This window comes from Ambystoma mexicanum, chromosome 7p, assembly GCF_040938575.1.
Source record: "Ambystoma mexicanum isolate Mex_15411 chromosome 7p, UKY_AmexF1_1, whole genome shotgun sequence".
In the NCBI taxonomy this organism is placed as follows: domain Eukaryota; kingdom Metazoa; phylum Chordata; class Amphibia; order Caudata; family Ambystomatidae; genus Ambystoma; species Ambystoma mexicanum.
In genome coordinates this window covers 667,419,696-667,439,583 of record NC_090939.1, presented here as the reverse complement: position 1 = coordinate 667,439,583, position 19,888 = coordinate 667,419,696, and the positions used below count along the sequence as shown (strand labels likewise).

At 44.0% G+C, this 19,888-nt stretch overlaps 1 protein-coding gene across 1 annotated transcript in view; it reads left to right on the top strand.

Annotated features, from left to right (window-relative positions):
• COL4A1 (collagen type IV alpha 1 chain) overlaps positions 1-19,888 on the top strand; it is a 470,976-nt gene that overhangs the window by 368,193 nt on the left and 82,895 nt on the right. The window contains exons 31-34 of the mRNA XM_069636741.1: positions 4,485-4,598; positions 7,727-7,894; positions 13,457-13,546; positions 14,601-14,753. Of these exons, the coding sequence (XP_069492842.1) occupies positions 4,485-4,598; positions 7,727-7,894; positions 13,457-13,546; positions 14,601-14,753 (525 nt within the window). The remainder of the gene's footprint in view (positions 1-4,484; positions 4,599-7,726; positions 7,895-13,456; positions 13,547-14,600; positions 14,754-19,888) is intronic.

Sequence of the window (19,888 nt, the reverse complement as noted above, 5' to 3'; positions counted from 1 at the left end):
ATTGTATTCATAATTTATATAGCGGCCTTTCCCCATTTGTATGGCCTCAGTGCGCTTTGTGGTTGGAACGCCCTCGAGGACCGAAGTGCATGTGTGGGAGATTGTAAGAGTTTACTTTACAATGCGTGTGTGTATATTTTGCCATGTTAGGACTTAGGTGGGCTGGCTAGGCTCCAGTAAGCAGCCCGGAGCTCAGGCACGAGGGCGGGTGCTGTTGGTGGTTTAGGATAAAGCGCTAGTGCCGGGGACTCAATGTGTGCCCAGCTGGACCGCATTTTTAGTAGATTGTCGCTGTATACTAATGGCAGAGATGTTGAGGCACGTCAAGGCTTTCAATGTGGATGATTATGCGAGCTGCTAGACTGGATTTGCATATCCATAGCTGTATTATATAGAGCATGGATGGGTGGCCATGGCTGCGGCCTGTGTTCACAGACATGGGGCAAGTTATACATACCTTAAACTCAGATGGAGTTCATGTTCATTTTCATTTTCCTAGGTGCGACGCGATTGGCTGATCTTGCCAGCTGTGGTCTCCTTAGATTGAGAGCCTTAGCAGTGCGAGGGGGGCCCAGAGGGTCGGGGAAAGTGATGTACGATCGTCTGGTGGTACGGACCGAGTTTATCACGTGTGCCGCTGCAAACGTTGCTGGCATCTGTGGAGGTTTGGGTGGATAGGTGTGTTCTCAGGTTTGGGTCAGTGCTTCTGTGCACATATCACAACATAGAGTGCGAGAAGCTTTCAAGAGAAGGAAGGAAAGAGCCCGTTTTTGAGGGCCTTTCGGAATGCCAGGTGATTGTCAATGTTGTGGATGTGGAGGGGCAGAGAGTACCAGATGATCAGAGCTTGGACAGAGAAGGAAGATCTACGCAGTCTGGTGCAGTTGTAATGTGGGACAACTAGAAGAGATGCTGTGCTGGATCTGAGTGTCCTCGAGGAGTGGTAGCGAGTGAGTTTATCTTGTAGGAATTCTGTGCCGGTGTTATGGATGGCATGGTGAGTGATGTACATGGCTTTAAAGGTAGTACGGTGACCAATAGGGAGCCAGTGGAGGACTCTTAGTGTAGGGCTGATGTGTTCTCTGCAAGGGAGGCCAATGAACAGGCATGCGGCTGCATTTTGGATTCTTTGCAGTTTCCTTACCTGGAACGCCGGTGTGCCTATATAAAGGCAGTTTGCATATTTTAAGCGGAGAGGATGATGGAGAGAATGACAGAGAAATGGTGCGGATAGGTGAGGTATGCAAAGATATGCCTGAGGATGCATAGGTGGAAGAAACAGGTTCTGAATACAGAGTTGATGTGTTGGGAGAAGGATAAATCGGTGTTCGGTTTGCATCCAATGTTTTAACCCAGGTGGAGGTTAGTGTGGGGGGGGGCAGGGGAGAGCTAAGGAGTGCAGCCAGGAAATAGTTTGAGGGAAGAGCGATGTTTTCCCGCAGACTAGTATTGCTGTTTTCCCAGGATTGAGGATGAAATGGTTGATCATCATCCAGTAATCAAAATCCAAGAGGCATGATGACAGATTTGGCCGGTTGGAGCCCAGTGATTTTGGCATTTTGAGGATAATTGTGGCATCCAATTTTAGCTGTTTTCTTCAGTGCCCCCCAGCACTTGTCTCTCTGTTTTGGTGCCACTTGCGACAGAGGACGATATGGTTTAGGTCTATGTTTGGCTTAGCCAGGACCCCTGTTTCATTTTCCTATCGCAGATGGAGTTCAGTATCTTATCTGAAATTCTAATTTGTGTTGTTTGGGAAGTTGAACCAGTGGCACATATACATGTTGAATAATAGGGGAGACAGTTAGAAGCTCCCCGGGAAAGTCCCAGGGACCTGTTCCCTGGAAGAGTTGGTTGATCCGATCCTTACCAGGTGGCTTTGGCTGAGAAGGGACCCTTGGGCTCACATGAAGGCACTCCCTGAGATTCCCCTCCACCCTCTCAGTCTTCTGGGTAGTCTTTGAGGCTCGATCCTTTGCGTGGCTCTGCAGACATAGATGATGCTTTGCTTTTACAAGTTAACTTCATCATCTCATCCATTCCCATGCACTTGAAGGTGGAAAAGATGACCGTAAACGTGGGGGTTATCTCTGGTTAATAGGGGTGTTCAAGGTAACTTGTAATGTTTTCTCATTAATTAAACAAAGAATCTTAAAAGATCCTCTCACTACGTGTGGAACATCTTGAGGTTTGGAAAAGTTTGACCTCTTTAGATTTATTTAATTCAAAGACAGTAGGCCTCATTACGACCCTGGCGGTACGGGGTTAATGGCGCCATAAAATGTGCCGGCGCTGTTTACCCTGTACCGCCTCATTACGAGGTCCCCTCGCGGGACCCAGGAAGTAACGCCTAGTCAAACCAGGCGTGCTTACCGGGTCCCGCTAGGGGAAGAGGGAGCAAACAACGGGCCAACTCGTAATGGCCTCTTGTTTGCTCCCTCTCCCATTCAGCCCTATGGGGGCTGAAATGGGAATGGGGTAGGACCGGGTCCGGGTCCTTGGAGGGAGGAATTACCGGGCCTTCCGAACTCGGAATGGCCTGGTAATTCCTCATTCTGTGGACCCGGACGCGATTTCGGCGGCAGCCATGACGCCAATAGCGGCATGGCTACCGCCGAGGTCATAATGAGGGCCAATGTAGTTGGTTTACTTTAATTGATTAGCTCTTTTATTTATGTGATTGCCATCTACCAGGTCTTGAAGTAGATTTGGTCAATTTTCCACATCTGCTTACATGCAGGTGCCATAGGATGTGGCTTATTGGGTTGGGGGATAGGGGCATTTAACACAGCGTGCAGCCTTTACATGATCAGTCAATTATCTTGTCACAGGCGGGTAGGTAATCATAGACTTGATGTTTGAAAGTTGTGTTTGAAGACTAGTCCTTCAGGGGTGTGAGCATGTGCGTGTGCGTTTGTGTGTGTTTCTGTAAGTTTGTGTAGTGCCTTTCACCAGTCAATTGAAGCACTAGTCTTCCAGGTTCTAAATGACCTCAGTGACTTCTTTGTTTTTGCCTGCGTCCCTCCATAAGTCACGGTCCCCTTTTAGCAGGAAGTTCTGGGCTACTGTTTGAAGGTATAATGCCAAATTGAGAATCTCATTCAGGAAAGTGCTATTATATCTAAGGTTAAGTGAAATCAATGCTACAATGGACAGGGTGCTTTGGTGGACGAAGCTCAACACCCCACTCAGTGGCCACACGTACACATGGCTCGTACACTGGGAGGCAGGTATTCAGCATATACACAACTTGCACCCTGTTCCCCAACACCCTGTTCCCCAACGCCCTGTTCCCCAACGCCCTGTTCCCCAACACCCTGTTCCCCAACACCCTGTTCCCCAACACCCTGTTCCCCAACGCCCTGTTCCCCAATGCCCTGTTCCCCAATGCCCTGTTCCCCAACGCCCTGTTCCCCAACGCCCTGTCATGCAATTGATCTTAGATCTGTTGGGACCAAATCACTGGAGATAGTGGCCGCAGTGTCTGCAAATCGAGTTCATTTGTGGCCCATTCATTGTCAGCAAACTTTGGCTATCGGATTATGGGTGTCGAGGAAGTGTTTCTTGGCTGAATGGGTATTTATGGGACTGACTTTCCAAGAGTGATCTCCTCCAGACACAATTACCTTTTCAGGTGCTGTTTGTTATTGGGAGAGGAAAAGGAATAATTCTGCTGTCACGATCGGAAAGTATGTAGTGTTGGCTTTTGCCTTCTGAGAAATTCACGATATTTGTCAATCTCATGTGGAAACATGATTGCTCAATTTTGGAGCTTGTTTAGAAATTCCATGTGGGTGGACATTTTGCCCTCTTTCCTATTCTCCTCCTGCTCTTTAGTGGACTTTAACAAATGTAATCATCAAGGTACCACTACAAAATACAGAGCCCCATTACTGCGAGGTAAAACACCTTGCATGGAAAACAACGATTTCACTCAAAACATATATGTGGGTAGCGGTATTTAATAAAGTGGAGGATGTGGTGGGTGGTACGGGGGTCTCCCGTGCATTAGAAATACTGATAATGTGTTGTTTTGCATGTAAGGCTTTTGACATTGTAGTAAAAGATTCGTCAATTTAAAGTAGATTCATTATCAACAGGCCCTTTCCCTTATCAATTCAGTCACCTACAACCAGTGCATCATTCATCTATCGGCATTGAGTACTGCACGTTGGGAAAACGTTCAGTTCTTTCTTGGTAACTTATGGTGACTGTGAATGATGGTGCATTTACCTTACTACATACTTGGAGTGTAGAATCTGAAATTCATGGGAATATGTCGAAATGGTGGATAAGAAAAGCAAGTTCTCAGTGAAAGCTTTGCATGTTTGAATGAGTGGGTGTCAACACCATTTCACATACGCAGAACCCTCGGGTGCTAGGCTAATGAATGAGACCGCCGATGACTGTTCTTGTCTGTACCAGTGAAGCAATACAGTCCAATACAACTTTTGACATCCCTCTCCATTGCACTTTCTTCTTAGGTGATCCAGGTCGCGTTGGACAACCAGGGCAGCAGGGTGCCCCTGGTGTTCCTGGAATAGGTCCAGATGGTCCACCAGGGCCTCCCGGACCACATGGGCCTCCTGGTTTAACGGGTACGAAAGGAAAATAAATGTGCATGTTAACTGATTGCTACGTAATTGCAAGCAGATTGAAGTATTGTTCCCTTTTTTGAGAATTTACCACCTCATGCTTTGCCAACGGCTGACCCTCACCAATAACAAAATAAAATCATAGAATTATCTCTATTTAGGCAGGTGATGATGAGGGAGAAACACATCTTCTCTGCATCGATCTTATGCCTTCTCGTACGTTGGCAGCGCAATGGGGCAATGTTGAGAATATCACAATAACATTTATATGTGGAGTCAAATGTTAGATCCCAAAGTTATTGTTTTATTTCTAGTGTTATATTGAAAGTTCAATAGATCTCTGTATTAATACTATTTTTCTCAAACTTCGATAGGTCACATGAGTTATAAAGAGAACATTTTCTTGCAACTCATAATGGGGCTCATTTTCCAAGTCCCAGAGCATAAATAAAAGTGCTAAAGACAGACATAAAGGTGTTACTCTGGACTTAGTGTTTACCAAAAGGGAGGGCCAAAAAAGGGGCCCCTTGATTCTTTCAATTCCCCAATACGTTATAACACATAACAGAAAGAATCCCTTTAAATCTCAAAATATGTAAATCTCTCTTGCCTTATAGAAAAACCTAGACTCACCCTAGAAGTCATAGTGATATACCTAGTAAGAGATAATGTGCTGACTACCTAAAAAAGTGGATTGCAAAGAAGTTACTCATGCTCACACAATGTGTCCCCCTTAAACCAAACTTCTAAGTGGAAAATAAGTTTATAAACCTTCAAACAAAGGTATGTTTTACTCAGGGTAAAATGTTTCAACCGATGATAAGGGGGAAAAGGGAAGGCTACTCTTAATGTTATTCTACCTTCCAAGATGTCTCAATCAAATTTTAAAAAACTACTGAGAAAAGGGATTGTGTCTTAAGAGATTGCAGACTTAAAACACTCTTAGAGAAATAGTCCAATCCGGGTTTCTCAAAAAACTAAAAGATATCCCTATTGCTATACACAGTCGACCGGTTTCAGCGGCTGCAGCTCATTTGGTCGCCTTCATCAGGACTAGCTCTACCCTTAGTACGGAAGCATTTTTATTCCTATGGATAGGTATGTTTTCAGGCTTTTATCATACACACAGCATCTTTGGAAACATTAACAATGTTTGACAGAGTAAACAACACTGTGAGATAATGCAAAACAAATGCAAAATAAGATAAAGAAATAAGAAAAATAAGAAAAAGCCATTTTTGGCTAGGAAGACACACATTTTGAAAGGTTTGCATTATCTAATAGTGTTGTTTGCTCTGTCAGATATTGTTAATGTTTCTAAAGACGCTGCATATATGATAACAGCATCAAAGTATAACTATTCAGAGGAATTAAAAATGCTGCGCCAGTAAGTGGAGGGCTAGTCCTGAAGAAGGTGACCAAATGAGCTGCAGTTGCTGAAACCAGTCGACAGTGTATAGAAATAGGGATATCTTTTATTTTTTTATGATACCTGAATTGGACTTTTTCTCTAAGAGTGTTATTCGTTTACAACCTCTTAAGATGCCATCCCTTTTCTCTGTAGTTTTTTTAATTTGGTTGGGAAAACTAGGAAGGGAGAATAAAATAGAAATTAGCCTTCCCATTTTCCCTTCTCATTGGTTTAGAAAATTGACATTGTGTAAAGCACACCTTGGTACGAAGGTTTTGAAACTTAAAAGTTTGATTTAAGGTGGACACATTGTAGTAGGATCAGTATCTTTTTTTCTATCCACTTTTTTAGATAGACGGCACTTTATTTCTTACTAACACCTGTAGGGTGGCTTTAGGTTTTTCTATAGGGCAAGAGAGATTTACATATTTTGTGATTTAAAGAGATTCTTTCTGCTGTGTTATAGTGCTGGACTTAGCACCTTCATTCACGCTACAAGGCATTTTTGGTTGATTTTGAAGGAGGAGGGAGACAGCGGAACCAGAGTTTACATTCCATTTTCCCTGCACCTTCAAAACCACTTGGTTGGCGTAAAACCAATGGATTCCTATGGATTCCGCCTGCTTTTGACACCAGCAAAAAAAAGCAGGCAGATGCTGTAGGAATCTATTGTAAATGTAAATGCTTCCTGCCATGCCAAAATAGCAGGAGGGGTTTACTCATTTTGCACTCCAGAGTGCAAAAGAGAGGTGTAAAGGTGCTTCCACCACCATTGTAAAGCTTCCTTTTGCACTCCACACTGCACATGATGAAAATCATCCGAGGGGACTTGTTTGCACATAAGTGCAAACGTAAGGCCTCCCCTTTGGGCCGTTCCAACTTTTTAAATTAAATGTGCTCCAATATAGTTGTATTTATGTAACAATGCTTGCAAAATTCAATGTCGGTGACCATGTTTGTATGTGTTGCATTTTGTCAATTACATCCCTCATTTATGTGTAGTGCCAAGGCCCCCTTCTTCAATTTCCTGCAGTGTCATTTCCACATATTTCCATGTATTCTCTTGTAGCTTTTGGTTTTGTTTGTCTACCTTTGTCCAAGGGATCCATTGTGCACCGCTGTCCCAGGGATTTTATTGTCCAATTATGTTCCAGGGATTTTCTTTGTCACATCTGTCCTGGGTTCCTTGTTTTCCAACTATTTCCATGGACCCTGTCAGAAGAGCTAAATGACCCTCTACTTTGGGGTCAGGATCAATTAGTTGGAAAGCACTGAATAAAACAGCCAGCTGTTTGATTCTCTGTGCCCTGCAGTTTATATGTTCAGGCACCATGGGCCCCACTCAGATTTTCATCATTATGATGTTGATAAGGAGAGAGCTATTGAGCAGGGGAACATTAATAGGTGACAGTTACCATACCTCTGAATTATATACACATTATTGCAGGGTATTGTATAAACATTGCTTAGTCCTAATATATCTTAAGGAAAGAACCTTTTTACAGTGGAGAGGGCACTATAGGAAATACAACAATGGTTAGGTACATCCTAACTAAGAATTCAAAAAGATGCCAACTTCCCTCCCTCATGCAAGGCAAGGAGATGGAAGTGTTTTCCCAACATCAGGGTAGCCCTTGAAGAAAAACATATTTAGAAGTATACCTGAATATGCGATCAATGGTATGTTACTAATTTCCTTTTTTTTAATCAAACAATTTAGGACCTCCCGGACCGAAGGGCGAATTTGGACTCCCAGGATTCCCAGGGTTGGATATGCCAGGACAAAAAGGAGATAGGGGTATCCCTGGGCCAGCTGGAATTTCAGGGGTTCCCGGTTTACCCGGCCCTCCTGGGCAGCCAGGAAGAGAAGGTCTGCAAGGTTATCAAGGTGAGATGTCTTGTTTATTTTTCCCCATAAACATTCTTTAAGGTTTGCATCCGTACACCTAGTAACCCCAGTAGGCCACAGACGAATGAGCATTCAATGTTCCTCAAAACGGATTTGCCTGACGTACGGTACATCCCCACACAAAAGAGAAGATTAGAGATGTCCTTAGCTCTCTGCCAAAAGATAACACAGGGCAATGACCAAGGGCCTCATTATCATCTGTGCGGTAATGGTAAACCTGGAAGTATTCTGGAATACTGCCTTCTTTACTACACTGCACAATTATGGGTTATGACTCCATATAACAATAAAAAGATCTGTCTGTAAGTGGAGGTATTTTCCCATGCATGATTACTGCATGCAGTAATTCCAACTATCACTAAAGGAGTTTAATGTGACTCCAAAATGGGCAGTATATTTTACATTACCACATGTAGTGCAGGACCTGGCGTCTTTGCACAGACTACCAGAGAATAGATAAAAATGATTGAAACTCTTGCTTGACCTTCTTAGAATCTGAGGTCTTGTTAGTCCAGCAGGTGAAAATCTTTGAGATTCCCTGTTACACCGACAGGCCGGGCCTCTGTCCCCCCCCCCCACCAAGAGCATTGATAGAACAGGCTGTTCAGCTATTAAGTGAGGCCCCATTCTCCACCATTGCACATTTGGATATGTAGGTGCCCACTGCCTGGAAGAAGGGGTGTATGAGCCTGGAATTAGAACATCATAGCGACAGAGTGCTGAATAAGTTGGAATTCCTTGGGCTGTATTTAACAGAGGATAGCTACCCCATGAGATACGGTAGCCCATTGGTCCAGAGAAAATAGATTCCTTGCAGGTACCTATTTATCATCACATCTCCCATGCCATCCCCTTTCCCGGGGCATCATATTGCCTGTTTGTTTTGTGCATGTCGGCTCATATGCATAAGGTTATATGCCATTCCATTGTCAGGTTTTTATTTCACCTAGTTTTTTGCTGCCGATTTTTGGCTGGAAAAAACTCATCAACATTTGTTTTTTTTTTTATTTGGGGGGTCCCCCCGTATCCCTCTTCCAAGTTTTTTACTACCTAATCCCTATTCCCCTTTCCCCTTATATCCCTTTACCCTGTGCCCCGTATTTTGCAATTTGTTTTTTGGGCCAAAAATGGGCAACAAAAAAACTCAGCGAAAAAAACCTGCCAATGGAATGAACATCCAACCTTGCGTACACCCAAGCAAGTACAAGGCAGCACCATCTCTCAGGCCCCTCTCACTCCTTCGACTTGTCCACAAATTAAAATTGTGAAGGGAACACAAGGGTGATGTTATCTAAAATAATTGAGAGGTGTCGAAACATTTCGAGGGAAAACAGACACTGCCTAGACCTTAGTTGCATGTCCAGGATTGTATGCAGCCCAAGGTGTTGCCTGTTGCGAAACTAAAAGGTTTGGTAGTTGGTTGCTGTACTGCAGTCACACATATTCAACCATATGCATAAAAAAAGGAAAGACCTGTAATCCGGAAAGAAAATTCAGAAGTAAGTCCCTAGTTAGAGATGATCACTGCAGGGTGAACAGTCGCCATATTTATTTGAAGAAGGTCAGCTGCATTTGTAATTCTTGATTGATCTATAGAGCAACTGCTGGAGTTTAGCTATGTGAATGAAAAGGCATCTGACAAAGTCTTGCACACACCAATACAGAACAGAAAGAAATTACTTTAGAAAAAGCCACTCAAATCTCTGATCAGCAGCCAGAGAATTACAATCAAACCACAAAGTAGAAGCAGTTGGCATAATGAACACCAGCAACTACGTGCAGGAGGCACGGGGGCAATCTTCTGACACAAGATACTAAAAAAGCTGCGGGAAGACCTAACCAAGCAATGTAAAAGGAAATTCAACAAGATTATCAAGAAGCTCCCCCCTCCGTGTGCCCCCCTGAATGCCTGATCACATTTGGATCAGACACAAAGACTGAGAACATCTCTAGCAGGCTTGAGAACATCTTGAAACCACTTGTAAGAGAGAGACCCAGCTACAGCCAGAACACTCCACAATCTGGATGATATAGGCCCCCTCGCAAGGGTCGCATTACAAGCAACCATGAACTTGGAGTCGCTCTTCAGGAACATTCCTAACATCGATGTCACCGAAGCATGTAAGAATGCTGTTGGTGATCATAACCTGCTTGCTGACACTATAGCCAAGTGCCAAGTGCATAGAACCCATCTTGACCATCACATTCAATGCAGATACTTATCTCCAAATGATGGTCGATGGCCAAGGGTACGTGTATGGCACATCAGTATGCAAATGTATTCATGGCACGATTAGAGACCCATTTTCTTGCCACCTGTGACTGCAGATCTTTGAGATATCTCTCGCAACATTGACAATATCCTCCTGATTCGGACTGCTGGGGAACAAGACCTCCTAAATTACAAGACCTCATAAACATCTACACGACGTTTAATGAATTTTACGCAGCAGTCAAACTCAAACTGTACTACTCTCCTAAAAGTATATTTCCTGCGCAACACTAAAACAATAAAAGATGACAAGCTACAGACCATAATATATTGCAAAGCAGCCAACAGGGATAGCTATCTGAAGAGTGACAGCTTCCATCCAGAGTAGACGAAGCATGCTGCAAGCCAAGCATTAAGATACAATTGAATATGCTCAGACACAAGGGACCGATAAAAACATACAAGCTTTGAGATGAAACTTCACAAACCATGGATGCAACCATAGAATTTTGGACAGCCAGATTCACAGGACAGCACATATCCCTGGAGCAAGCTCTTAGAACAGACAGTAAAAATGACACAAACCTGGTTACTACTGGCAGTCACATACACTCCAGAGTTTGAAGACCTCTTCAGGATTGGTAAGGAACTATAACCCATTCTTCAACAAGATGAACGTCTGAGTGAAGTTTCCCCTGAGATGACCCTCCTTGCTTTTAGACAATCACCAATCTGAAGGGAATGATGGTAAGAAACAAACCACATATAAATCCCGCAGACAATGGAGGCAGGCTCTTCAAAAACAAGAGATGCCAAACCTCAACATATATTAACATTTTGGAAACAATCAAGGTAGCCCAGATAGAGGAGGAAAACAAAATGATGGGAGGTTTTACATGTGCATCCAACAACATTGTATACTTAAATATGTGCATGAAATGCCCCGGGCAAGGCAACTATTTTCGAGAAACTACTCAACTTCTACGTAAACGTGTGAACCTCCACCATCAGAGTGTGAAGCAATGAACAAAGGGGAGCCCAGTTGGTGAGCATTTTACAGCAGGAAATCCTACACATTATGATCAGAAAATTGCTGTTCTCCATCGGGATTTCGGCACCGACAAAGCCAGGAAGACCTATGCATGCACAATTGCAATACACTGACAGGGGGCTTGAACAGACATGGCGGTTTCATAAGTCTGTATGATAAACTAACAGCCTCTCACTCTTTCCTCCAATAGACATGCAGGGATAGCAACATTCAGACCTGACACTTTCCATCAATTTTTCCAAAGCTGTTCATGGGTATATGACTGACGTTGCTCGAGTCACAGCAGCTTCTCTAAAGCAATGGCCCATTGCCAAACTCAATCCAGCCCAGCCCCATCAGCCCTCGAAAAGCTTCCAAGAGACCAGTGAGGTCCTCTGTCGCAAGTCAGACCACGCCCTGCCCTCATGATTGTGATGAAACATAATCCCGATATAGGGTATTTGACACACACTTACCACACTGGTCTAAGCCACGAGTCAACGGCCTCACAAATGACTGATTGTGCCTCCTCCCCACTGGCCTTCTAGAGGCAAAGGCCTGATATGTGGATCATTGTGCCCCCACTGAACGTGCAAAGGGACTGGCTAGACACACTGGGCTTCAACTGGACTTCACCTACCATGACTTTCACTATCCCATCCCCTCCTGCCTTCCTGAGAGCCCTCTAGCAAGGTGGCCCTGTGGCCTTTTCCTTTCTTGTTACCTTCTCTTGAGTTCCACTGCCTCTGCCTCACTTACCATGGAGCACCATTCAACCCTTGAAGACTGCGATGTGTGGGAGGCTTCAACATCTAATGCAAACCTCTCCGAGCAAACTTCACATCAGGCACACAGACAAGGAAAAAACGGAATCTCAGCAGGGGCTACTTAAGGTGTAATGTTATAATGTTTTTCAAAGCCTTCATTTTATCCCCGCCTGAGGAAGACAGAATGCACATCAGTGGAGAATCATATGCACTGGGCTCTTAATTTAGATAAGGCCCTCATCTCCACACCTTCCATAACAGGGTGCTCCACGGCTTCCACTTAGCGGCTGCTGGGTGAAAACTAAACTGTGGATCAGAATCCGCTCGCAGGTATAGTTTGTCCAGATCAACAGTTGAATGACATGTCCCTGAAATAAGAGTTTTGTGCCACAGATAGCCACCACCGCTCTGACAAGTGCATGAAGATAGGAGCATCCCTTACTCTAAGGGCTTTAGGAATATCTGGCAATCACATTAGGAATGTCACTGGCCTAGAAGTATTTAAGGGCGCATAGGACATTGTGAGCAACATCAATTGGGCTGCGGCCTCAGTGCAATAAACCTGGAGTGGTATACTCATAGTGGACACAAGCACTCATCAATTCCGGCATTTTCAGCAGCCACATCCATGATCCTGCTTCACCCGGTCAAAGCAGGAAATGCCTTCTTCCAACCTAATTCCTTTCTGCCCACCTTTTTTGCTTTGATAAATTGCCTCCTGCGGTTTAATAGCATTGCCTGCAGAGCAAATAGTCATGGGTCATCAAGTAGCGGCTAGCGTTATAGCAGGGGCAATCTTGGGGGAGCAGTTGTTGAAAATGCTTAACGCCATTCTTTCTCAATTGGGTTGTATTTCTCATTTGAAAAGAAAAAAAAAACATACTACAGAAGTTATTCTGAATTTATAATGGGACAGTGGCGTCCATTTTGTCAATGCAGAACCCCATGCAACAGGGCATCGGTTGAGCATCCAGAATGCAGTGGGCATCTAACTGCACAGGGGTTCAGTCTACATAGTGTGCTACACAATACAGTTTATACTTTCATCCGCAAATCCACCTATACCAACCCATCCATGCAGCCAACAACCTCTGAAGCCCCTGAATCCATCCATCCATCCATCCATCCATCCATCCATCCGTCCGTCTGTCCGTCCGTCCGTCCGTCCGTCCATCTATCTATCTATCCATCCATCCATCTATTCATCCATCCATCCATCCATCCATCCATCCATCCATCAATCCATCTATTCATCCATCTATCCATCCATCCGTCCGTCCGTCCGTCCGTCCATCCATCCATCTATCTATCTATCCATCCATCCATCCATCCATCCATCTATTCATCCATCTATCCATCCATCCATCCATCCATCCAGCTATTCATCTATCAATTCATCCATCCATGGATTTGGATTTAGCACCACCAAGAGACAGCAAGGTGCTTGGGACCTACGCAGGGAGAAACCTCTTGGCGTAAGAGAGACGTTTTGTAGCACTAGTCTAATTTATGTGATATTTGTTTTTTTTTAGGGCTCAAGGGTGAAATGGGAGTGATGGGAACCCCAGGTGAACCGGGGCCCACAGGTTTAGCTGGCAATCCAGGCCTCTCTGGGGAAAAAGGTAAGAATTGGAAGGTTCCCTTTTTACGTGAAAATAAACATTAAGGATTAGCCTGTTACTAAAGTTGATAAAGTGCTTTTTATCCCGTGGGAAGCACTGAAGCACCAGCACATTGCTAGCAGTGCCGGTGCTTCAGTGATAAGTCTGCGGCTAGGGGCCTGAACTTACGGCAGGTCAGGCCTGCCGGTAGTTCACTGCACCTACCGGAAGACTTGTAGTTTGTTACCGACACTTTTTTCCGGCTCGGCAAACTTGTAATGAGAACCAAGGAATGGTTATGTGTATCTTCTGAACCACTGGCAGGGAAGTGTGAACATTCAAGTAGTAACTGAGTTATTATTTCTTTAAAAAATTACAATAAATAATTTTGACTAAACAGGAAGCATGCACAGAGATTTCATCTATGTTTTGTTTTAGGCAAATTATGTCTCGATAGCTTTGCTTTTAAGCAGCACGCGCTGTCAATATAAGTTGGCACTGTGCATTTTCTATTCAAGAAATACAGAGTATTCCATGCTGAGGTGTGCAGAACTGCTTAGTGTGATAGCAACCCGATGCTGTCATTGTTAAGTCAGCCATGCTGTGATTGGCTGGCGGCGGCACGTGAGAATTAGATTTGAATAAGAGTTGATTTATGAGCTGTAAAGCTACTCTATGGAATCCTACGCAGGTGCTATTAGAAATGCCCTTTCTGCCTCCTCTGCCCCTCCAACGGTAACTGGGCACTGCTATCAGACTGTATTTGGGGAAACTCTAGAGGGGTCAGAGAATTAAACATATTGTTTGTGGTGAGTGTCAAAGGGCCTATGCTGCAATCACATTGAATTGCTCTCGGCGCATGCGCACTCTTGGACAATGTCACTTAGCAGGATAATCAAGCAAAACAGAACCCATGGGTTGGCTCGTGACAGGCCTTTTGCTTACATGGTTAGATAGTAACACATGGGGCAAAGGCTGCACCAGCTCAAGACGTCCATGAGCGAGATGGAGCACAAGCCGTCCACTGAATTGCTTTATGTTTGCGTGGAATCACATGCATGTTCTTGTTACCTAGGTGACCCTGGTGTGCCCGGTGTTCCCGGCGAAACAGGGGATGAAGGAGTTAAGGGCGACAAAGGAGAGCAAGGTCAGCAAGGTGCACCCGGAATTATAACCCCCACTGAAATGGTAACGATGAAAGGCGACAAAGGCGACAAAGGAGAACGAGGTACAGTGAAATGAACATTCTATTTTCTTTGTGTAAAGCATGGGAGGGGTAGGACGCATTCATTTTTAGGAATGAAAAGGCTCTGCACACCATCCCTTCCTATTAGTCCTCTTCAATTTTAAGGTCTATCTTCACTTTAATTGTACATGTGTCAGGTTTTCGATTCCCCCTCTTTCAAATGTCATCTGAGATAAGGGTTAACATCAGAGTGAAGCAGGGGTGTGTATTGGCGCCCATATTTTACAATCTCTATGTGAGTGATATGGGCCCTTTCATTCAATTAGTCCGAAATGTCCCCCCTAAAATAGAAGCAGAGGCCGTGTCTTGGCTTGGATATGAAGACGATATGGTCCTGCTCGATCGTACACCAATGGGGCTGCAGAGATCGATCAACGCCCTGGCTCTGTCTGCACACAATAATCACTTGGTTGTTAACACTATCAAGACTGAAGTGTTGGTCGTTGGTGTGCGCACCAGCGGAACATCGTTTTTTTGGTCCATGAATGGGAAAAGGCTTGAGGTGGTAAAACAGTATAAATATCTGGGCTTTCCAATCTGCAGCGCCCCTTCTGTGGAATTTTATAATCGCCATGTCCGTTCTAAGATCCTTAAGAAATGGTTCCTCTTCACAAAATGTATTCACCTCAAAGCTGCTAACAACATCAATGGCCAGAGAGCCTTATATTGCAAAAGCATTGCACCTGGAATTCTCTATGGGCTGGCTGTGGTGCCGGGTCATTTGATGAGTTGAGTGACCCGCTTGGAAGGGAAAATACCTCGTTCCATATCGGGGGTTCCACAGTCAGTATCTGTGGAGGCTATGCAGTGTGAACTGGGCTTGCAATCAATACGATCACGCTGGCTTGCACAGCGGAGTACTGTGTATATTCCCATTCTGCATGCTGATGGAAAACCTGGCACTCTTTTGTCTTATCTGGCTGCAGCCGTTACAGGCTGCTGTAAGAATGTGCTCCTTTCGCAGATGCATGAGGACACGGCCTCTCTTCTTTTTGACCTTAATCTGTCATTGAATGACCTACTGACCCTTCCAAACTGGGTCCAAGTCTTAAAGAAGAAAGCCTGAGCTTTGGCTCACCGTAATGATGTTGACCATCTCTCTTCCCTGAACTTTTACACAGAATATAGTAAACTGGGGTTTGGTAGAAACGGCAGACGTGCACCATGAATATATCTAAATAACTTCTATTCGGCACCGATCAGGAGATTTATCATCTATTTGTGCATCAATATTGCCCCTACTTTGGAGCATATGGGCGGATGGAAAGCTCTGCCAAAGGAGAAACGACTCTGTCGTTTGTGCAACCAAACAGTGGAGTTAGTGCGTCACATCCTAACACAATGTCCAGCTATGATGTCCTCCTATGAAAAAGGGTAGGGCAGCTTTATTTCTCACCAGCTGAGCAGAGAAGATGATCCATTTTGGAGTACATTGGTTGGAGCAGAATCAGTTGTAATCTCTGCTGCGGCATAGTATGTATGGAACCGTGCTTGTGCACTTATTAATGAACAATGATTTGAACCTTTTTCTTTTAATGTTATTGCTTATTGTGATTGTAGTGATGTTTTTAGATTATGTAGATACATCATTCTATTTTATTTTATTAAGTTATTGATGTCTATTGTATTTTATATGGTTGTATTAATTGTGTATAAGGTTTGTTTTAGCCAATAAACACATTTAAAAAAATGCTTAAAAAGCCCATATTGTTCTGATTTTGTTGTGCATAGGGTTATGGCCTATTTATAAGCTTGATAGACTTTGAGTCGTGCCGTTCGGGGACATTTGTGGGCGTCCCTATTGCAATCCCAGTTCAAGTTCTCCATTGTTACATTTGTGGGGTCTCTCGATCGAACCTCTACAACTGAACTGCTACCACTCAGCCTTCACTAAATGAAAAGGCAGGCTATCTGTTCAAAGGCAAACCTGTCTTCTGGAGCAAATCTTGGTCTACTGTGCTAATTAAAAACATGCTGCCATGAATGAGCTTCTGAAATACAGGATCTATATGGAGTCATTTCTCTCAGGGACCCTACCTGCTGACATGGCTTTCTACAGTGCTGGAAAAATGTATTTGCATGGTTGGTTGAATTGTAGGATTCCAATTATAATTATTTTTTTTATAATTATAATTGCTTTTTTTTTACAACACGCTTAATACCGAAGAGGTTTCTAAGCACAGATCCAGGATTCAAACCTGTGTTGCCCAGGATTTGTGTTGCCCGGGATTTGAACCTGTGTTGCACCTGTGTTGCCTGGGATTTGGACCTATGTTGCACCTGTGTTGCCTGGGATTTGGACCTGTGCTGCAGCTGTGTTGCCCGGGATTTGGACCTGTGCTGCACCTGTGTTGCCCGGGATTTGAACCTGTGTTGCACCTGTGTTGCCTGAACCTATGTTGCACCTGTGTTGCCCGGGATTTGGACATGTGTTGCACCGGTGTTCGCCTAGGATTTGCACCTGTGTTGCACCAGTGTTGCCTGGGATTTGAAGCTGTGCTGCACCTGTGTTGCCCGGGATTTAAACCTGTGTTGCACCGGTGTTGCCCGGGATTTGCACCTGTGTTGCACCGGTGTTGCCTGGGATTTGAACCTGTGCTGCACCTGTGTTGCCCGGGATTTGAACCTGTGTTGCTCTGCATCATCTTTCTTCCAAGACCTGCGCATTGCCACTGAGCTATTCCACCCGTGCCGAGGATATTGCTAATCCTTCTCAGTTTTCTTGTTTGAAAAACCATGCAAAATCCACCCCTCTGTCCGCAGCCGACTGCCGAATTTCAGGTGGGACATTTGAGCCATTGATTTTACCATGGCAGATGTCTCGGGGGATGGTGAAATAGGAGTTTGAAGGGGAGGGCAGTGGGGGCACTAGTAGAGGGTGTATGTGGTGCTCCCCTCCCCCATACACATGTTGTAAAATGCAGCGAAATGCCCAGCAATGCTACCTGCAAATCAGCAGTTGGATTAGAAAGAAATATTTATCTCCAGCCTCCTACAAACAGGCATATTTTTCTGAAATGTAATTTGGAACAGGTCCCACCTAAGCAACCTGAGAGCTTTAAAAGATCAGAGGCTCTGAAATTGGAATCATAACAATAATGTATGTAAATATGTGCTATGTAAAGCACTTCGGATCAAAGCGCTATATGAATATCATATTGTTATTAGTTATTATAATTGTGTAGATTATCTGATCCCTTAAATATGTTTTGCTCTTTATTTTTGTATTCCCTATTATTACAAAGCTATAATTGGTCTTCAAAGCATAATATATTAATAATTACAAATATCACCTCAAAAGAAATTTCGAAAGAAAACCGTCGTTGCACACGCATTGCCTTCATTTAAACGATACCAGGCTTTAAGTAGCAATTTACTAAAAACACAAACAAGGAGAATCCTAGAATCGCCCCATTTAACGCACGAGAGCAATGAATGTAGGACCACTTTGGTCAATTAAATGAATGGAGTTGCATTTTTGCTTAATATATATTAACTTGTGCCCTGCAATATCTGCTTTCGAGAATGAATGTCAATATTGTAATACGTGAGTTAAACTATTAGCACCTTACGAACTATGGTTTTCACTACACAGACCTGGCCTCATGGTACAGCAGAGACCAAAGCCTGTAATACCCAAGGCATCTGTTGGGCCACGCGCCAGCAGTTTCATTACTTCATTTCATCAAATGTATACACGGTAGCGCATCACTGGAAGAAGCGCATAGGTTCTTCCCGCCATTTGCAATAGGGGGTTTGGGGGTGTTTTCATCATTCCCCCATACAGTCTCCTCATCCTCATCTTCCTCCAGCATTACCATAATTGACCTAAAAACATTTGACCTAAAACATTTGAGATAATTCTTTTGACCTTTGTTTTGGTCAAATTGAATTACATATATTTATGGGGGTGGGTAAGGGTATAGATTAGGTTGAGAGGAAGTTGAGGGGAAGTGGGGACCGAAAAAAAGGTCAAATACATTTGATCAAATGTGATTAGGTCAAATGTCTTAGGTCACATAGACCCAAACCCTTCCTCTGGAGTTCTCTCACTCACCCTCGAGCTCCAATGTTTACAGTTGTACAAATGAAATGTACAAAGTCTCTGCAACATCAAAGACATGTCAACGCCCCTAAATAGTGTAGCGGTCCATCTCCTCTTTTAAACCCACTCCTACAGTGCTGAGCATTAAATATTCATAATTTCATAATGTACAAATAACTTCCCAAGCAACGCCGGCTTTTTTGAGGATACTTTTATACAGGCGAAATGAGGCAGAAAGTTCAATAAGCATCACTAACCTTTCCCAGAACTTAAGGAGAAGCCCAATATCCTTGTTCTTTGCAGGATTAAAGAAAGCCTCTCACCACTTGCATTGAATTTGGGCTTGTTAGGAACTATATCCTGCCACAGACTACCTAATGGGCCTGAAGGTCCCTAAAACAGATTGAGTATGTACCAAGGCCACCCCCTATGAACCGAACAGGCGATGAGCGGGTGCCGACATTCTGGCTTCCCTTCCTCCAAGGCATTTGTTTTGCTGGTGGACACACTTCAGCCTCATATGTCATCGCCAGATGGGGCCTTCTGTGCGGATCTAATGGGCTCTTGACAGAGACGTATGTTGCAAAACGCTTTATATCTTTAACATGGTGGTTTTGGTATAAATGCCCACTAGGAAATGTAGCCTTTCCACAACAAGACACATTCTCTGAGGACAATCATTCCGACAGTGTTAGATTGAGGTAAACCTGGGGTCTACAAACTTTGGATCTCCAGAGGTTTTGGACTCCAGCTCCCATCAGCACTAACTAGCAAAGGCAATTGCAAGAGTTCATGGGAGTCATAGTCCTAACCATCTGAGGATCCACAGGTTGAAGAACCCAGGGATAAACTGTAAGGTGAGGGGGTGCTCTTAACCTAAAAGAAATACTGGTCACATTTTTTAATCTATTGGCCAGTTTCGGGGATACTGTGCCAAGAACACCTGCTGGCTACAGCCCATAAAAAGGAAGAGGTTGGGATGAATGCCTATAGTGTACAGTGATATATTTCTCTCTAAAGTGTCAAGATGGGTCAAATAATACAGCGGTAGGGGGATCCCTATCATGGTGGT